This window comes from Chiloscyllium plagiosum, chromosome 28 (genome assembly GCF_004010195.1).
Source record: "Chiloscyllium plagiosum isolate BGI_BamShark_2017 chromosome 28, ASM401019v2, whole genome shotgun sequence".
Classification (NCBI taxonomy): domain Eukaryota; kingdom Metazoa; phylum Chordata; class Chondrichthyes; order Orectolobiformes; family Hemiscylliidae; genus Chiloscyllium; species Chiloscyllium plagiosum.
In genome coordinates, this window is record NC_057737.1 from 5,054,051 (window position 1) to 5,072,434 (window position 18,384).

Here is an 18,384-nt window from a genome sequence, read left to right on the forward strand (position 1 = left end):
AAGAAACATTTGGCAAATCTAAGCACACTGAGTTACTGCATTTCCCTGCTATATTAAATTGAATGGTGTGTCAATGTTTTCTATTTAGGTCCCTTTGGCAAAGATGACAGAGTTTGCGTGCCTGCAGCTTGTGAGTTCCTTTGCATTTGAAGCAATGCAGAAGGTCGATGTGGTAAAACTAGCAGCTTTGAGTGATCCAGAGTTGAGGCTTCTCTTGCCCTGCCTGGTGAGAATGGCACTTTGTGCTCCTGCTGATCAAAGTGAGGCTTGGGCTCAAGACAAAAAACTCATCCTGCGTCTCCTGTCTGGGGTTGAGGCTGTCAACTCGATTGTGGCTCTCCTATCAGTTGATTTTCATGCACTGGAGCAGGATGCTACCAAAGAACAGCAGCTCAGGTATTTATTATACTTCCAAAGTTAATGTAAATATCAAGTAATTGTGAATTTCTCTTGATTTGTCAGTAACCTGAGTTTGCAAATGTATAACCCATAACTAACGTGAAAGAAGAAGTTAGGTTAATGATGTGGATGTAACTCTGAGTTGGTAGCACTCATTCTTCTGAGTTAGAAGGTTATTGGTTATAGATTGTATTTCTCTAAAGATTTGACTTTATAATCCTGCTGATGCTCCTGGTGCAATGCTGAGGTGATGCACTGTCAAAGAGCTATCTTTCAGTTGAAGTTAAATGAAGGCCCAGTATGCCTTATCAGTTGGGTGTATCAAATCACATGACACTTTTCTGGACAAAAAAAACTGTTTCACCTGCATCACACCCAATGTTTATCCCTCGACCCAATGTTGATTTATGGATTTGACATGACTAAAACAGTTTATTTGACCATTTATTTTCTGGCTGTTTTTAGAATCTTGATGTGTACAATTAGTCATGTTTCCTACTGTATAATGTTGACTACGTTCAAAAAACCTGTAGTTTGTGATGTTTTGAAATGTCACAAGGCGCAGAATAATTTTCTTTCTCGCAAAATCTTTTTCAAGAATATTTCTCAAACTTATTAACTTTCTTTTAAACAGGCACAAGTTAGGTGGAGCAAATGGAGAGAGCATCCTCGTATCACAACTACAGCATGGCTTGGCTTTGGAATTTGAGCATAGTGATTCTCCTCGTCGTCTCCGACTAGCACTTAGTGAACTGTTGGTGATCATGAACAAGGTAATAAACAAGGGCCTGAATTAATCCAAGATAGAAGCTTGTGTTCCATCTGTGCATGCCACTACCCGAGCACTGATGAATTCAAACTTTCCTTTTGAGGTGCAGAAGTTTGCCACCCCCATTGTTTGTGCACTTAAGGACTCCTGTCTCCACTCTTCATCCTTAAAACTGCAAAAAAAAATCAAAAGAGGGGCCATTTTCACATTAAACTCATCACTGGGGGCAGATGGATAGGAGGGAAGTGCTTCTTTGTAGTACTGCAGACACAAGTGATATTGTTAGTAGAAATTGACAGTCAGGAAACCATCTAGTTCACCTTTTTAAAACCCTGTCGATGATCAGATATAATAATAAAGTTTTTGAAGACTCCCAGCAATCAATGTTTGCCAATTAGTCCACAATAGATGCAGGCCTGAGTGGGGATTCCCGGTTATGGTGAACTCTGCACAATATTATTCCAAAGTTCCTTGTTCTGCATGACTATATTCAGCACGTCATCACTCCAATTTATAACAACATGCTATTTCAATTTATCTGCATTTGGATTAAGTGACAGAGAGGAATTCATGGGAGTTGGAGAAGAGACAAGCTTTGGAAAAGGGGTTGTGAAGCAAGGGAGTATCATGTGAAGCAAGGGAGCAATGGGTTGGAAGATGAATAGGCAGAGATGAAACATTGAATTGAGGGTTTCTCCGCTTCTATCTCTGTCTTTTCTCCTGTTCCATCTTTGAAGAGTTTGGATCATAAGTTAATTGGATTGATCCATGAATATGGACATTGTACTACGTTGTTTTGCCATTGCATTTTACAGTCTGGCTGGCCAAGTAACTCCTGCATATTAAAACGATTTACAGACTGACAGTGAACCTGCTAAAAGGGACATGGACTTCCAAGCAAGTCATAGAGATGTACAGCACAGAAACAGACCCTTCAGTCCAACTTGTCCATGCTGACCAGATATTCCAACCTAATCTAGTCATATTTGCCAGCATTTGACCCATATTCCTCTAAATCCTTCCTAGTCATATACCCATCCAGATGCCTTTTAAATATTGCAATTGTACTAGCCACCACCACTTCCTTTGGCAGCTCATTCCAGACATGTACTACCCTTTTAGGTCCCTTTTATATCTTTTCCCTCTCACCCTAAACCTATGCCCTCTAGTTCTGGACTTCCCCACCCCAGGGAAGCGACTTTGTCTATTTATCCTATCCATGCCCCTCATGATTTTATAAACCTCATTAAGGTCACCCCTCAGCCTCCGATGCTTCAAGGAAAACAGCCCCAGCCTATTCAGCCTCTCCCTATGGTTCAAATCCTTCAATGCTGGCAACATCTTTGTAAATCTTTTCTGAACCCTTTCAAGTTTCACAACGTGCTTCCGATAGGAAGGAGACTAGAATTGCATGCAATATCCAAAAATGGCTAACCAATGTCCTGTACAGCTGCAACATGACCTCCCAACTCCTGTATTCAATACTCTGGCCAATAAAGGAAAGTATACCAAACGCCACCTTAACTATCCTATTTACCTGCAACTCTACTTTCAAGGAACTATGAACCTGCACTCCAAGGTCTCTTTGTTCGGCAACACTCCCTATCATTAAGTGGATAAGTCCTGCTAAGATTTACTTTCCCAAAATGCAGCACCTCGCATTTATCTAAATTAAACTCCATCTGCCACTTCTCAGCCCATTGGCCCATCTGATCAAGATCCTGTTGTGAGGTAACCTTCTTCGCTGTCCAGTACACCACAGTTTTGGTGTCATCTGCAAACTTACTAACTATACCTGTTATGCTCACATCCAGATCGTTTATATAAATGACAAAATAGTGGACCCAGCACTGATCCTTGTAGCACTTCACTGGTCACAGGTCTCCAGTCTGAAAAACAACCCTCCACCACCACCCTCTGTCTTCTACCTTTGAACCGGTTTTGCATCCAAATGGCGAGATCTCCCTATATTCCATGAGATCTAACCTTGCTAACCAGTCTCCCATAGGGAACCTTGTCAAATGCCTTGCTGAAATCCATATAGATCACGTCTACTGCTCTGCCCTCATCAGTGCGCTTTGTTACTTCTTCAAAAAAAAACTCAATCAAGTTTGAGAGACATGATTTCCCACGCACAAAGCCGTGTTGACTATCCCTAATCAGTCCTTGCCTTTCCAAATACATGTACATCTCGTCCCTGAGGATTCTCTCCAACAACTTGCCTAGCATCGATGTCAGCTCACCGGTCTGTGGTTCCCTAGCTTGTCCTTACCACCTTTTCTTAAATAGTGGCACCACGTTTGTCAACCTCCACTCTTCTGGCACCTCACCTGTGACTATTGATGACATAAGTATCTCAGCAAAGGGCTCAGTCATCACTTCCTTAACTTCCTATTTTCTGGCAGTGAAGCACTTGGAAAGGGAAGGCTGTAAGACCATAAGATAAAGGAACATAATTCACCCATTTGGCCCATCAGTGTCTGCTCTGCCATTCAATCATGGCTGATATGTTTCTCAACCCCATTCTCCAGCCTTCTTCCAATAACCCTTGTTTCCCTTATTAATCAAGAATCTATCTGTCTCTGTCTTAAATACACTCAATGACTTGGCCTCCTCAGCCCTCTGTGACGATGCTTTCCATAGATTAACTTGCTAACTGAAGAAATTCCTCCTCATCTCCGTTCTAAAGGATCGTCCATTTACTCTGAAGCCGTGCTCAGATCCTGGTCTCTCCTACTAGTGTGTCCATCTTGCCCACATCTATTCTATCCAACGCTGTCAGTATTCAAATTTTCAAACAGATCGCACCTTATCAAAGAACAGTACAGCACAGTATCGTGCCATTCATCCTGCCAAGACTTTTTCTACAGATGATGCCTTTCTAAACTCAAAACCTTTTTGCCTCGAGGTGGTCCATATTTCTGTTTCCTGCTTTAATCAAATATATGTCAAAATGCCCCTTAAACATTGCTAGTGTTTCTGTCTCCACCACCACCTCTGGTAGCGTAGTCCAGGCACTTACTGCCCTCTGTATTTTAAAAAAAAATTGCCTTTCACGTCTCCTTTAAGCTAACCCATTTTTATTTTAACCCTATGTCCTGTATTAATTGACATTTCTACCCTGGGGAAAAGGCTCCAATTATCCATTCCTCTCATAATTTAGAAAACTTCTATTAGGTCGTGCCGCATCCTTCCTTCAAGTGAACACAAATCAAATTTTTCATAGTGAATATGCTTCAATCCAGGCAACGTCTGGGTAAACCATTTCTGTCCCCTCTCCAAAGCATCCTTCCAAACTCTTTCGAGTATAGATCCAGAGTCCTCAACGGCTCCTCATACGACAAGTCTTTCATTCCTGGGGTCAATGTCGTAAATCTCATCTGGACCCTCACCAACACCAGCCCATCCTTTTTTTAGATACAGGGCCCAAAATTACTCTCAATATTCCAAATGTGGTCTGACCATTGTCTTGCATAGCATCAATTGTACGTCTCTGGTCCTTGTATTCTAGCCCTCTTGAAATGACTGCTAACATTGCATTTGCCTTCTCTTTGGCCAACCAACACTATGTTAACCTTTGGAGTATCCAGAACTAAGACCCCCCCAAGTCCCTTTGCACTTCAGATTTTCTGAAACCTTTCCCTTGTGTGACTCTAATTTCATGAAACTCAACTGATGATACTTTGTAGAGACTAACAGGATCATTTTATTTTTGTGTATGTATGTTGAAGTTGTCTGATTCAAATGGAGAATTTTTTATGAAGTCTTCAGAACTGTTTGAAAGCCCGGTGTATCTGGATGAAGTTGCAGATGTGCTCTGTATCCTTCAAGCAGGTAAGATTTAGGTTATCAGTGAAATTGCAAGTCATAACTCAGTTTATAGATTTAAGAAATATATATTTCAATTATAGGTTTAAACAAGATGTGGGAATTGCACTGCTGCTGATGTTCTGCAGTGAATGTTTTCCACTGATACTGATGTGAACCAGAAATTAGTGGTGGCTGATTGCAGAAATTAGTTACAGTCAGACTCCTTAAGTCATATAACATGGAAACAAATTCTTCAGTCCAACCAGTCTGTGCTGAATATAATCCCAAAACTAAAGTAGTCCCACCTGTATGCTCCTGGCCCATATACCTCCAAACTCTTCCTATTCATGTACTTATATATTTTAAACGTAATTGTACCTACATCCACCACTACCGCAGGAAGATAATTCCACACATGAACTACCCTCTGTATAAAACTTTGCCCCTCATGTCTTTTTAAATCTCTCTTCTCACCTTAAAAATGTACCTGTTAGTTTTGAAATTCCCCCATCTTACGGAAAAGACAACAGCCATTAACTCTCTGTATAACCCTGATTATTTTATAAACTTCTACAAGGCCACCTCTTAACCTCTTCCACTGTATTGAGAGAAGATCCAGCCTTTCTTTATAACTCAAACCTTCCATACCTGGCAACATTCTGATAAATCTCTTTCGAATCCTCTTCAGTTTAATAAATAATCATTGAGTATAGAAGTTGGGAAGTTATGTTGCAGTTATACAGGACATTGGTGAGGCCTCTCTTGGAGTATTGTGGTCAGTTTTAGTCACCTTGCTATAGGAAGAATGTTATTACACTGGAAAGAGTAGAGAAGAAACTTACAAGGATGTTGCCTGGACTCAGTGGTCTGTGTTATAGGGAGAGGTTGGACAAGGTAGGACTCTTTTCTTTAGAATGTAGGAGACTAAAAGGGTCCTTATAGAGGTATATAAGATCATAAGAGGCATGGATAAGGTGAATGCACTCAGTCTTTTTCACAGGGTTGGGGAATTGAGGACGAGGGGCATCAGTTTAAAGTTGGAGGGAAAGAATAAATGGGAACCTGAGGACCAACTTTTTAAATGTAGGGTGGTACATATATGGAATGAACTGCCAGCGGAAGTGATTGAGTCGGTACATTAACGATATTTAAAAGGCATTTGCACAAATACATGGATTAGAAGGATATTGGCCAAATGCAGGGAAATGGGGTTCGCGTGAACTGACATTTTGGTCGGCATGGACCAGTTTGGGCCAAAGGGCTTGTCTCCATGCTGTATGACTCTAATATCCTACCTGTAACTAGGTGGCCAGAACTGGACACAGTATTCCGGAGAAGACCTCACCAATATCCTGTACAACCTCAACATGACTTCCCACTCCTATACTCAAGGACTGAGCAATGAAGGCAAGCATGCCAAATGCCTTTTTATAACCACCCTGTCTATATATGACGCAAACTTCAAAGAATTACGTCCCCGAATCCCTGGGTTCTTCTCTTCTACAACACTACTCCAGGACCTACTTTTCTTTGTTGTACCAAAATGCAATACCTAGCATTTGTCCAGATTAAACTCAATCTTCCATTTTTCAGTCCATTCATCTATTTGATCATGATTCCTTTGTAATCTTAGAAAACCTTCTCCACTGTCTACTATGTCACCAGATTGTGAAATTTGCATACTTGCTAACCATGCCTTCTGTGTTCTCCAAATCATTTATATAAATGACAAACGAAAGAGGACTCAGAGCCAATCCCTGTGGAACACTGCTGGTGACAGGTCTCCAGTCTGAGGAACAACCCTCCACCACCCCTCTGTCTCCTACTGTTAAGCCAATTATATATCCTGAAAATAACTTGCATATTTGGAGAAAGTGAATTGCTTGCTTATCCAAACTATATATGTGCCATTATACAAATTCTTGGGTGCAAAAATCATTTTAATGTTTCAGAGTAAAGCCATTGGGTAGCACATGTGGTATGCAGTAATGTTATAATATAAATTGTGTGGTGCTTTATTTCTCTTCCCTCAGAACTTCCATCACTGTTGCCAATTACTGAAGTAGCTGAGGCTTTGCTTCATGTACGAAATGGATCATGGTTTATGTGTTTGTTAGTGGCCAATGTTCCTGACAGCTTCAATGAAGGTAATGATCTTTCTTTTAACACTTTTTTTTTTTACTGATGTTGTGATGGCTTGAGAAAGTCTAAGGACCAAGAATAAAATAATGTACTAAAATTCAATTTTATTCTTAGAAATGTATTCATCTTTGCAAAGATCATTTGCTTCGGTATTAGGGTTGAGATAGAAACACAGAATAGGAACAGAAGAAGGCAATTTCGCCCTTCAAACTTCCTCCACCATTCTATGTGATCGTGGCCAGTCACCTACTTTGGTACCTTGTTTCTACTTTTGCCACAAAATCCTTTGATGCCTTTAGCCTTCAGAACTATACCTATCTTCTTGAAAACTTTAGATGTTTTTGCCTCCAAACATTTTCTGTGGCAGTGAATGCCACTGGCTCACCACTATCTGGCTGAAAACATTTCTCTTCAACTCCTAAATGGCCTACCCTGTATCTTTAGACTTTGACCCCTGGTCTGGTCTACCTGCCGTCATCGGGAACGTCCTTCCTGTATTTACCCTGTCCTGTTCAAATTTAAAGGCTTCCATGAGATTCCTATCCTCCTATTCTTTTAAACTCAAGTGAATATAGTTTTGACTGATCCACTCTGTCGTCTTGCATCAGCCCTATTCATCTCAGGAATCAATGTAGTAAACCTTTGTTGCACTCCCTCCATAACCAGGACATCCTTCCTCAGCTCAGGAGACCAAAACTGCATGTACTGTAGTATTTTAGATGTGGTCTCACCAAGGCAAACTGTAGAAAGACATCTCTGCTCCTGTCCTCAAATCCTCTTGCTATGAAAATCAACATAATCTTTGCCTTCTCTGCCTGTTTCACCTGCATGCTTGATTTCAGCAACTTGTGTGCAAGCATATGCTTCATTACACCTCTCCTTTTCCCAAGCTATCAACATTCAGAAAATCTACCTGTCTGTTCATGATACCAAAGTGAATAACCTCCTATTTAACTACATCATGTCTGCCATACATTTATCCACTCACTCAACTCTTATAAATCACATGGAAGCATCTCTGCATCCTCTTCACAGTTTCCCCTTCCACCCAGCTTTGTGTCAGAGACAGTACATTTAGTTCCAACAGCTGAATTATTAATATGTTGTGAATAGTTGGGAACAAAATGCTTCCCTGCAATACTCCACTGGTCACTGGCTGATACTCAGGAAATGACCTATTTATTCCTATTCTTTGTTTCCTGTCAGCCAACCGGTTCTCCATCCATGTCAGTATGCTACCCCCAATCTAATGCACTTAGTTTTACATATGAATCTCTTATGTGGTACCTGACAAAACACATTTTGCAAGCCCAAGTAAACCACATCCACTGGTTCCCCTTATCAACTCGACTAGTTCCATTCTTGAAAAATTCCAGAAAATTTGTCAAACATGGTTTCCCCTTTTGTAAATTCATTTTGATTTTATCCAATCCTGTCTCTATTTTGAGTGCTGTTATTAAATATTTTATAATGGACTCTACCATTTTCCCTACTACTGATATCAGGCTAACTGGTCTATAATTCCCCTTGTTCTTTACCATCTTTTAAAATTAAAATAATGGTGTTACATTCGCAATCATTCAATTCCTAGGAACTGTTCCAGAGTCTCTAGAATCTTGAAGGATGATCTGCTATTTCAGGGACTACTTGCTTAAATATTGAGTTGTAGATTATTGGACCCTGGGGATTTGTCAGCCTTTATTCCCATCAATTTCCCCCAAATCAATTCTCAACTAACACTGATTTCCTTCAGTTCCTCTCTTTCACTGGACCTGGTGTTCCCCCAACAGTTTTGGGACATTATTTGTATCCTTCTTTGTGAAGACAGAACCAAAAAAATGTATTTAATGGGTCTACCATCTTTTTGTTCCTTTTTATAATTTCCCCTGCTTCTAAGAAAGGGCTTACATGTGTCTTCCTTAATTTTTGTTTTCTTTCCACACCCATGGAAACTTTTACTTTGTATGTTCCTCACAAGTTTACTCTCGTAATCTATTTTTCTCATAATAATCTCTTTGTCCTGCTTTGCTAAAATCTAACTATGCTCCCAATCTTCAGGTATGTTTGGACAATTTGTTTGCTTTCCTTGGATCTAATGCTTTCCTTAATTTCCCTTGTTAGCCATGGCCAGACCAACTTTCTAGGTTTAATTTTGTGCCAGACAGGAATAATCAATTGTTGTAGTTCCTCCATGCATTTTCTAAATGTTTGCCATTGCCTATTCACTGTCATCCCTTCAAGTAATGCTCCCCAGTGTATCATAACCAGTTCGTGCTTCATGCCATTAGTTTCCCCCTATTTGGATTCATACCCTGGTCTCAGAATCAACTTTGCCACTTCTTCTCAATAAATAACTCTTTCATATAATGTTGACTCCCCCTTCACCACCATGAAAAAGGCCTTGCACAACTAGATTGTCAATTATTCCTTTCTCAGTACGCAATACTCAGTCATAAGATGGCCTGTCTTCTAGTCAGTTCCTCAACATTGATCCAAAACCATCATCTACACATTCCAGGAATTTGTCCCCAATGCTATAATTGATTTGAATTGCCCAATCTGCATCAGATTAAAGTCATCCATTATTATAGCTGAATTTTTTTTTTGCTTTTTGCAAGGTGTCACATGTACCATGATGATACCTCCTGAAGGATGTCCAAGTGATGAGCTTGGGGATTTTGTCATCATTTCACACAGAGAGATATTTTGTCAATCATCATTTTATAAAGAAGTTCCGAATGTCACCTAGGAGTGACATTTATTTGATTCACTGTCATTAGGTTTGTATGGAAGAAGAGCCTTTTAAGAATGCAGGAAGTTTCATGCAGGTACAGCATACAACTGGGAAGGCAAATAGCATGTTGTCCTTCATTTAATGTGGGACTGGAGTACAGTAATGTGGTCTTGCTACAATTGAATAGAGCTTTAGTGAGGTAATACCTAGAACACAGTGTGTGGTTTTAGTCTCCATTTTCAAAAGATATATTTGCATCGGAGACCATGCTGTGAAGGTTCACTAGATTGGTCCCTTTGATCCCCTTTCTTCTATCATAAGAGAATAGAGTAAACTAAAGCTTAGATGAATGAGAATGTTTAATTGAAAGATATCAATTTCTGAATGGGGCTGAAAAGAGTAGACCGCTGAGAGGTAGATGCTCCAACTAGAGAAAACTAAAATTAGGACAGTCTCAAAACAAGAAACACCTGTTAAGGGCTGAGATGTTTTGCTTTTTGGATTATTGTGAATCCTTTGAAATTTCAGAAGGTCGTAAGTGATTCATTATTGAATATAGTTAAGGCTGAAATATGCAGATGTTTGATGTCTCAGCATCAAGCAATATAGCCAATAGACAAAAAGTGGAGTGAAAGCCCAAAGTCAGCTGTGATTGTATCAAGTGATGGGACAGTCTCCATGGGCCATTCGCTAATGCCTACTTCCCTCTCTTCCATTCCTATGCTCTCCCCACGCTCCCTTCTAGTGACTGCTTGCAAGCTACAAAATGTCTGAACATTTTGTCTACCAGTTGACAAGAGGTGGTGCAGAGCAAATTGGGGAAGTTCACGCAATTGAAGGAAAATAGTAATTAAGTATAGAATTAGAGTGAGATGAAATAATAACTTGATGAAAATCAGGAGTTTAGATAGTATTGTGGGCTTGTAAGTAACACATTCTGTTGTTCAGTTTGCAGGGGTTTAATAAAAAATGGTGAGCGACAGGATGAAGAGAGTGTTGGGGGTCGTCGCAGAACTGAGACGCTTCGGCAGCTGTGCAAAATGAATCCTTCCCAAGCCTTAAATGTCAGAGCCATGGTGGTAAGAGATTATTTGCATTTTGTAAACTTTGCAGAGGTGCCTAAGAAATCAAAAAGTGCATCCTTTGAAGCGATTGAGATATAGTCAAATGGGCAATGCAGTCTGGCATATCTGAGCTTTACCAACATGCAACAGCTGAGTAGAGTAGTGCATGGTTTCAATCTACTCAACTTGAGAAGAAGTCAGGATGGCATAAAGAGGACACGAGATAGCTTTTAAAGATGAAAGGGTAAGTAGAGAGAGAATAAGGCCTCTTAAAGAAGAGCAAGGCTGCCTATGTCTGGAAGTGCAGAAGATGGGTGAGATACAAAACAAGCATTTTGTATCAGTTTTTACTATGAAGAAGAATATGGAAGCTAGAGAACTTGGTGAAGTAAATAGCGATATCTTGAAAAGTCTCTATTACAGAAGAGGTGGTGCTGGACATCTTAAAACACGAAGGTGGATACATCTCTGGGACCTGATCAGGTATAACCTAGAAATTTGTGGGAAGGCAGGGAAGTGATTGGGCCCCTTGCTGAGATATTTGTATCATCAGTAGCCACAAATGAGGTACCAGAAGACTGGAGGTTGGCAAATGTGGTGTCATTATTTAAGAAAGGTGGTAAGGAAAAGCAGGGAATTATATATGAATGAGCCTGACATCCATGATGGGCAAGTTGTTGGAGGATATTATGAGGAACAGGATTTACATGTGTTTGGAAAGGCAGGTACTGATTAGGGATAGTCAGCATGGCTCTGTGCATACAAAATTGTGTCTCGCTAACCTGATTGAGTTTTTTTTTGAAGAAGTGACAAAGAGGATTGATGACCGGTGGAAGTGGTTTATATGAACTACAGTAAGACATTTGACAAGGTTCTGCATGGTAGACTGGTTAACAAAATTCAATCACATGGAATACAGGGAGAACTGGTCATTTGGGTAAATAATTGGCTCAAAGGTAGAAGACAGAGGGTTGCTTTTCAGACTGGAGGCCAGTGACCAGTGGTGTGCCACAAGGATCAGTGCTGGGTTTACTGCTTTTTGTCACTTGTGTAAATGATTTGGATGTGAATATAGGAGGTATGGTTAGTAAATTTGCAGATGATACCAAAATTGGTGTAGTGGACAGTAAAGAAGGTTACCTCTGAGTACATCAGGACCTTGATCAGATGGGCCAGTGTACCAAGGAGTGGCAGATGGAGTTTAATTTGGATAAAAGGTACTTCATTTTGGAAAGGCGAAACAGGGCAGGACATATACACTTAATGGTAAGGTCCTGAGGTGTGTTGCTGAGAAACAAGACCTTGGAGTGCAGGTTCATAGTTCCCTCAAAGTGGACTTGTAGGTAGACAGGATAATAAAGAAGGCGTTTTGTACGCTTGCTTTTGTTCGTCAATGCATTGATTATAGGAATTGAAAGGTCATGTTGGGCTGTACAGGACATTGGTTAGACCACTTTTGGAATACTGCATTTTGGAATTCTGATCTCCCTGCTATAGGAAAGATGTTGTGAAACTTGAAAGGGTACAGAAAAGATTTACAAGGATTTGCCAGGATTGAGGGTTTGAGCTGAATAGGAGAAGCTGAATAGGCTGGGGCTTTCCTGGACTATTGGAGTCTGAGGGGTGGCCTTGTAGGAGTTTAGAAAATCATGAGGGGCATGGATAGAGTGAACAGCCAAGGTCTTTTCCCCAGGACAGGGGAATCCAAAACTAGGGGGCATAGGTTTAAGGTGAGTGTGAAAAGATTTGAAAGGGACCTAAGGGGCAACGTTTTCATGCAAAGGATGGTGCATGTATGGAATGAGCTGTCAGAGAAGGTGGTGGAGACTGGAATAATTACAGCGTTTAAAAACATCTGGATGATTACATGAATAAGAAGGGTTGAGAGAGGTATGTGCCAAATGCTGACAACTGGGAATAAATTCATTTAGAATATCTGTTCGACATGAGCTAGTTGGACCAAAGAATCAGTTTCTGTGCTGTATAACTGTGACTCTCAGTGTATTTTCATTCACATTCATCTGTCAAATACACCCAAATGGAGTGAATGGCAACACTGAAAGATGATGCAATGTATTTACTGAGTGGAGGCATTGCTGAAGATTCTTGTCAATATAAAAAAAAGCTATACATATTTATAGTCATCACATCTTGTGTTTGAATTCTGAAAGCTTTACTTAAGCTATTACTATATGTGTAAGTTTCACTGTTTTTAATTTTTTCAAAAAAAATTATAAGGAAGCCGTATCTGTTGAGGATATGGTTTAAGTGTTATGTGGAGACAACAGTCTGGACTTTTGTTAGGATGCCAGAGTAATTTGCCCAAAATTGGGCAAACCAGCACAAAAGATCAAGGAATTTCAGGTGCAAGTAATTTCCTTCATGTTTATATTTTCTTAAAAACATTTAGACATTGATCCACCACAACTGGCTGCAAGAGCACAGAGGCTCTTGCTTTTTTAAAAATATCGTCTTTTTAATAGACCTAAGATACTTACTATTGCGCCAATAATAAATCATAAAATTTGTGTTATTTTCAAATATTAAAATTATTTTCTTCAAAGGGCTTTTTAATGGTTAATACATTTTTGGTTACATTAATAAACTCCTTCAGGTTACCACTCTTTAAAATAGTCCTTGATATATTTTAGTGCAAAACTTTAAGTTGCATTCTGTGCTATATTCAACCACTAAAACATTGCCTTAATGCACAAACAAGTTTAAGCAATAAACTGCTGGAAAGTGAAGCAGTTCTGAGTTAATTTACATCTAAGTCACAGTTTCCACCCAAAACACAAGCATCTGGCCATTATGATACCACATATTTTGTTTTTTAATTTTATATTTCAAAACATGGGGCAGTAGGAACGTGGTTCTCACTAATCAACTGGAGAAAGGCGTAGAGTCATAGAGATGTACAGCATGGAAACAGACCCTTCAGTCCAATCTGTCCGTGCTGACCAGATATCCCAACCCAATGTAGTCCCACCTGCCAGCACACAGCCCATATCCCTCCAAACCCTTCCTATTCATATACCCATCCAAATGCCTCTTAAATATTGCAATTGTACCAGCCTCCACCACATCCTCTGGCAGCTCATTCCATACAGGTAGCACCCTCTGCATGGAAAAAGTTGCCCCATAGGTCTCTTTTATATCTTTCCCCTCTCACCCTAAACCTATGCCCCCTAGTTCTGGATTCCCTGACCCCAGGGAAAAGGCTTTGTCTGTTTATCCTATCCATGCCCCTCATAATTTTGTAAACCTCAATAAGGTCACCCCTCATCCTCCGACTTTCAAGGAGCTATGAACCTGTACTCCAAGGTCTGTTTGTTCAGCAACACCCACTAGGACCTTACCATTAAAGTCCTGCTAAGATTTGCTTTCCCAAAATGCAGCACCTCGCATTTATTTGAATTAAATTCCATCTGCCAATTCTCAGCCCATTGGCCCATCTGGTCAAGATCCTGTTGTCATCTGAGGTAACCCTCTTCGCTGTCCACTACACCTCCAAATTTGGTGTCCTCTGCAAACTTACTAACTGTACCTCTTTTGCTCGCATCCAAATCATTTACGTAAATGACAAAAAGTAGAGGGCCCAGCACCGATCCTTATGGCGCTCCACTGGTCACAGGCCTCCAGTCTGAAAAACAATGCTCCACCACCACCCTCTATCTTCTACCTTTAAGCCAGTTCTGTATCCAAATGGCTAGTTCTCCCTGTATTCCGAGATCTAACCTTGCTAATCAGTCTCCCATGGGGAACCTTGTCGAACGCCTTATTGAAGTCCATATAGATCACATCTACTGCTCTGCCCTCATCAATCCTCTTTGTTACTTCTTCAAAAACTCAATCAAGTTTGTGAGACTTGATTTCCCATGCACAAAGCCATGTTGACTATACCGAATCAGTCCTTGCCTTTCCAAATACATGTACATCCTGTCCCTCAGGATTCCCTCCAACAACTTGACCACTACTGAGGTCAGGCTCACAGGTCTGTAGTTCCCTGGCTTGCTTTTACCGCCCTTCTTAAACAGTGGCACCACGTTTGCCAACCTCCAGTCTTCCAGCACCTCACCTGTGACTATTGATGATACAAATATCTCAGCAAACGGCCCAGCAGTCACTTCTCTAGCTTCCCACAGAGTTCTCAGGTACACCTGATCAGGTCCTGGGGATTTATCCACTTTAACCATGTCAAGACATCCAGCACTCCTCCCTCCTCTGTAATCTGGACATTTTGCAAGATGTCACCATCTATTTCCCTACAGTCTATATCTTCCATATCCTTTTCCACAGTAAATACTGATGCAAAATATTCATTTAGTATCTCCCCCATTTTCTGTTTCTCCACACAAAGGCCGCCTTGCTGATCTTTGACGGGCCCTATTCTCTCCCTTGTTACCCTTTTGTCCTTAATATATTTGTAAAAACCCTTTGGATTCCCCTTTAATTCTATTTGCCAAAGCTATCTCATGTCCCCATTTTGCCCTCTTGATTTCCCTCTTAAGTATACTCCTACTTTCTTTATACGTTTCTGAGGATTCACTCGATCTATCCTGTCTATACCTGACATATGTTTCCTTCTTTTTCTTAACCAAACCCTCAATTTCTTTAGTCATCCAGCATTGCCTATACCTACCAGCGTTCCCTTTCACACTGACAGTGTCCCAATATGAAATGATTGTTGTGATTGGAATGAGATGAATGGTCTTTTCTGATCCTGGATTTTCTTCTGTTATCCCATATCTCGAATTGTGTAACAGGTGGAGGAATGCCACCTTCCAGGACTTGGAGTGGCCCTGACCCTGGATCAGTGCAAGAATGATGGCTCTGAAGATACTGTCACTGACCTGGTCTCCTTTGTTAGTGGTTTACTGCTAGGAACTAATGCGAAAGTACGAACTTGGTTTGGAATGTTCATCCGCAATGGGCAGCAGGTGAGTGTGAAAAACCAAAGGAGTTTATTTGCAATATTGATGTTCTATTGGGCAAGCTTTCAACCGATCTGTAAAATACCCCACACACTGATGACTGTGTTCCTCATTTAATTTTATTCTGATACGTTTTTAAAATACTGCAAGGGACACTGAAATAGCTCTGTATGGCTCCTGTGTTTATATCCCATTGGAGTTTACATTTTGAATCCCGAAAAGCGTGAATTCCCGCACAAGCTCAAAATCTGTCCTTTAAACATCCGAAGTTCAATCAGTCTACTATTGGCAGCTGTACCTTTTTGGAGTCCTAAGCTCAGGAACTCCCCATCCAAAACTTTCTGCCTCTTGACCTTTGTTTTTTCCTCGTTATCTCAAGGTTGTATCTGTTCGCCATTGGCTGCTGTTCTTGCTGTTATTTTAATTTGCAGTCAAACAATACATCATTTTTAAACTTCTCACCTCATAATCAGATCTCTCTATAATATTACTCTTCCCTATCATTGAAACACTCTACAGCTCTGCAACCATTCATGAATTCTACATTGGGCCCAGACCTCTTGTCCACCCTTTCCTTCCTCTTCACCAACTCCAATGTCATTTGCAATTGCACTTTATGCTGCCTTGGCCCTAAGCTCTGAATTCCGAATTAAGTATGTTAAATTGCTCTGTCTCTGTATCTTTCTCTCTACCCCTCTCTTTCCATCTTTTTAAGATATTTGTTAAAGCCTTTTCCTTTGACTAAACTTTCAGGTGTCCATGCTGGTACCTTTTTGGCTCATTCTTTGTTGAACAATGCTTCTGCTAAGCATGTTGGAACATTTGCTCTCTTAAAGGTGCTACATAAATGTAGATTGTTATTAGTCACGGAACAAAGAAGGAGTTTTGATGAATAATATAATTGTATCCCTTTACACCTTGAGGAAAGTTGCAGTGTACAGTGCAGCAAGTGGAGGTGAGTCTTCAACAAAAAAAGAGAATTGCTCAGAAGTGTTCACTTTCAAGTGATGAGGGTAAGGTAATGGTGACATGTAGCGGGAAGATTCCAGTGAAAAGCTTTTCAGACATTATTCTTGTAGGTCAATAATTCTCAAGCACTGTCATTGGTGGAACTGGTAGTAATCGCTGACCCCCACCCCAATTAAATTGTGACACATTAAAGTACATCGTAAATTTTTCTTTAATCTTTTTTTAATTAATCTTACTAAAACTAGTTTTAAAACCTCCTATCTCACAAAATAAGATTGAACTAAATATTCAAAAGATTTAAAAGGACATTGCTGGGATTGAAGGGTTTGAGTTTTAAAAATAGGCTGGGACTTCTTTTCACTGGAGCATAGGAGGTTGAGGGGTGACCTTTATAAAGTTTATAAAATCATGGGGGCAGAGACGAGGTTTAAAAAAGCAAAAGTCTTTTCTCTAAGATGGGAGAGTTCTCAGCGAGTGAACATATTTTTCAGATGAGAGGAGAAAGTTTTAAAAAGGACATGAGGCAACTTGTTTATAGAGTGTGGTTAGTGTGTGGAATGAAATGCCAGAAGTGGTGGATGCAGGTACAATTACAACATTTAAAAGATATTTGGATAAGCACTTGAAAGGAAAGGTATGGAGGGATATGGGCCAAACGGGACTAGTTTAGCTTGGGAGCATAGTCAGTGTGGACGAGTTGAAGCTGAAGGGTTTGTTTCCATGCTGAATGACTGCAGGTGCCCACCACGAGCCTTTCTAACATTGGATCTACTTGGCAATCTTTTTGCTTCTTAGCAATCTTCTTACCACACTCCATATTCTTCCATCAGTGCTAACCTCCTAGGTGAGACAGCTAGCATACTCTGCACTGTACATAGTGTAATTCCACTTCTTCCCTTCATTTGACAGCAAATCTGCCTCCAGCTACTGTTTATTCAAGTACTACTTAACTACTTACTTGGTCACTCTTCTTTCTCATTCCGGTCCAGAAATGTTTGATAACCTCAAGTGAGGAATTTCATTTTAGGGAATTAAGTGATATGGGTTTTCTATTTATATTCATTCATGGGGTGCACAACTTTCTTGTAAGGCCAACATTTATTGTCCTTGAAAAGGTGGTAATGAGCCCATCTTTGAGGCCTGCAGCCATTGTGTTGTTAGGGAGGGACTGCCAGAATTTTGATGTAGCAATGATAAGGGAACAGCAATTATACTTCCATGTCAAGGTGATATGTAGCTTGGAGGGGAACCAGCAGCTGAAAGTGCACCTGAGCTGCCATTGCCTTTGTTCTTCTAAGTGGTGAAGGTCAGGTTTGGAAGATGATCTTATAGATGGTACATTACTACTTCTATGCATCAGTGGTCTACAAAATAAATGGGGTATCTATCAAGTGGCTTCTTGTCATGCACGGATTCAAGTTTCACTGTTGTTGGATCTGCACTCATCCAGGCAAAGGTATTCCACCCCCACTTCTGATGTATTCCTTGCAGATAGTGGCCAACTCTGAGGAGTCAGGAGCTAATTTACTTGCAGAATGCCCAGCCCCTGTCCTGTGTTTGTAT

At 40.4% G+C, this 18,384-nt stretch overlaps 1 protein-coding gene across 4 annotated transcripts in view; it reads left to right on the forward strand.

Moving 5' to 3' along the window:
- Positions 1-18,384, forward strand: part of ints2 (integrator complex subunit 2) — a 65,782-nt gene that overhangs the window by 7,743 nt on the left and 39,655 nt on the right. For 3 of the 4 annotated variants that reach the window (XM_043718109.1, XM_043718112.1, XM_043718110.1), the window contains 6 exons: positions 89-396; positions 1,034-1,172; positions 4,900-5,002; positions 7,012-7,125; positions 10,803-10,933; positions 15,685-15,858. In XM_043718109.1, coding sequence (XP_043574044.1) covers positions 104-396; positions 1,034-1,172; positions 4,900-5,002; positions 7,012-7,125; positions 10,803-10,933; positions 15,685-15,858 — 954 coding nt within the window. In that variant the 5' untranslated portion in view covers positions 89-103. The remainder of the gene's footprint in view (positions 1-88; positions 397-1,033; positions 1,173-4,899; positions 5,003-7,011; positions 7,126-10,802; positions 10,934-15,684; positions 15,859-18,384) is intronic. The other variant, XM_043718111.1, reaches the window with a different exon arrangement.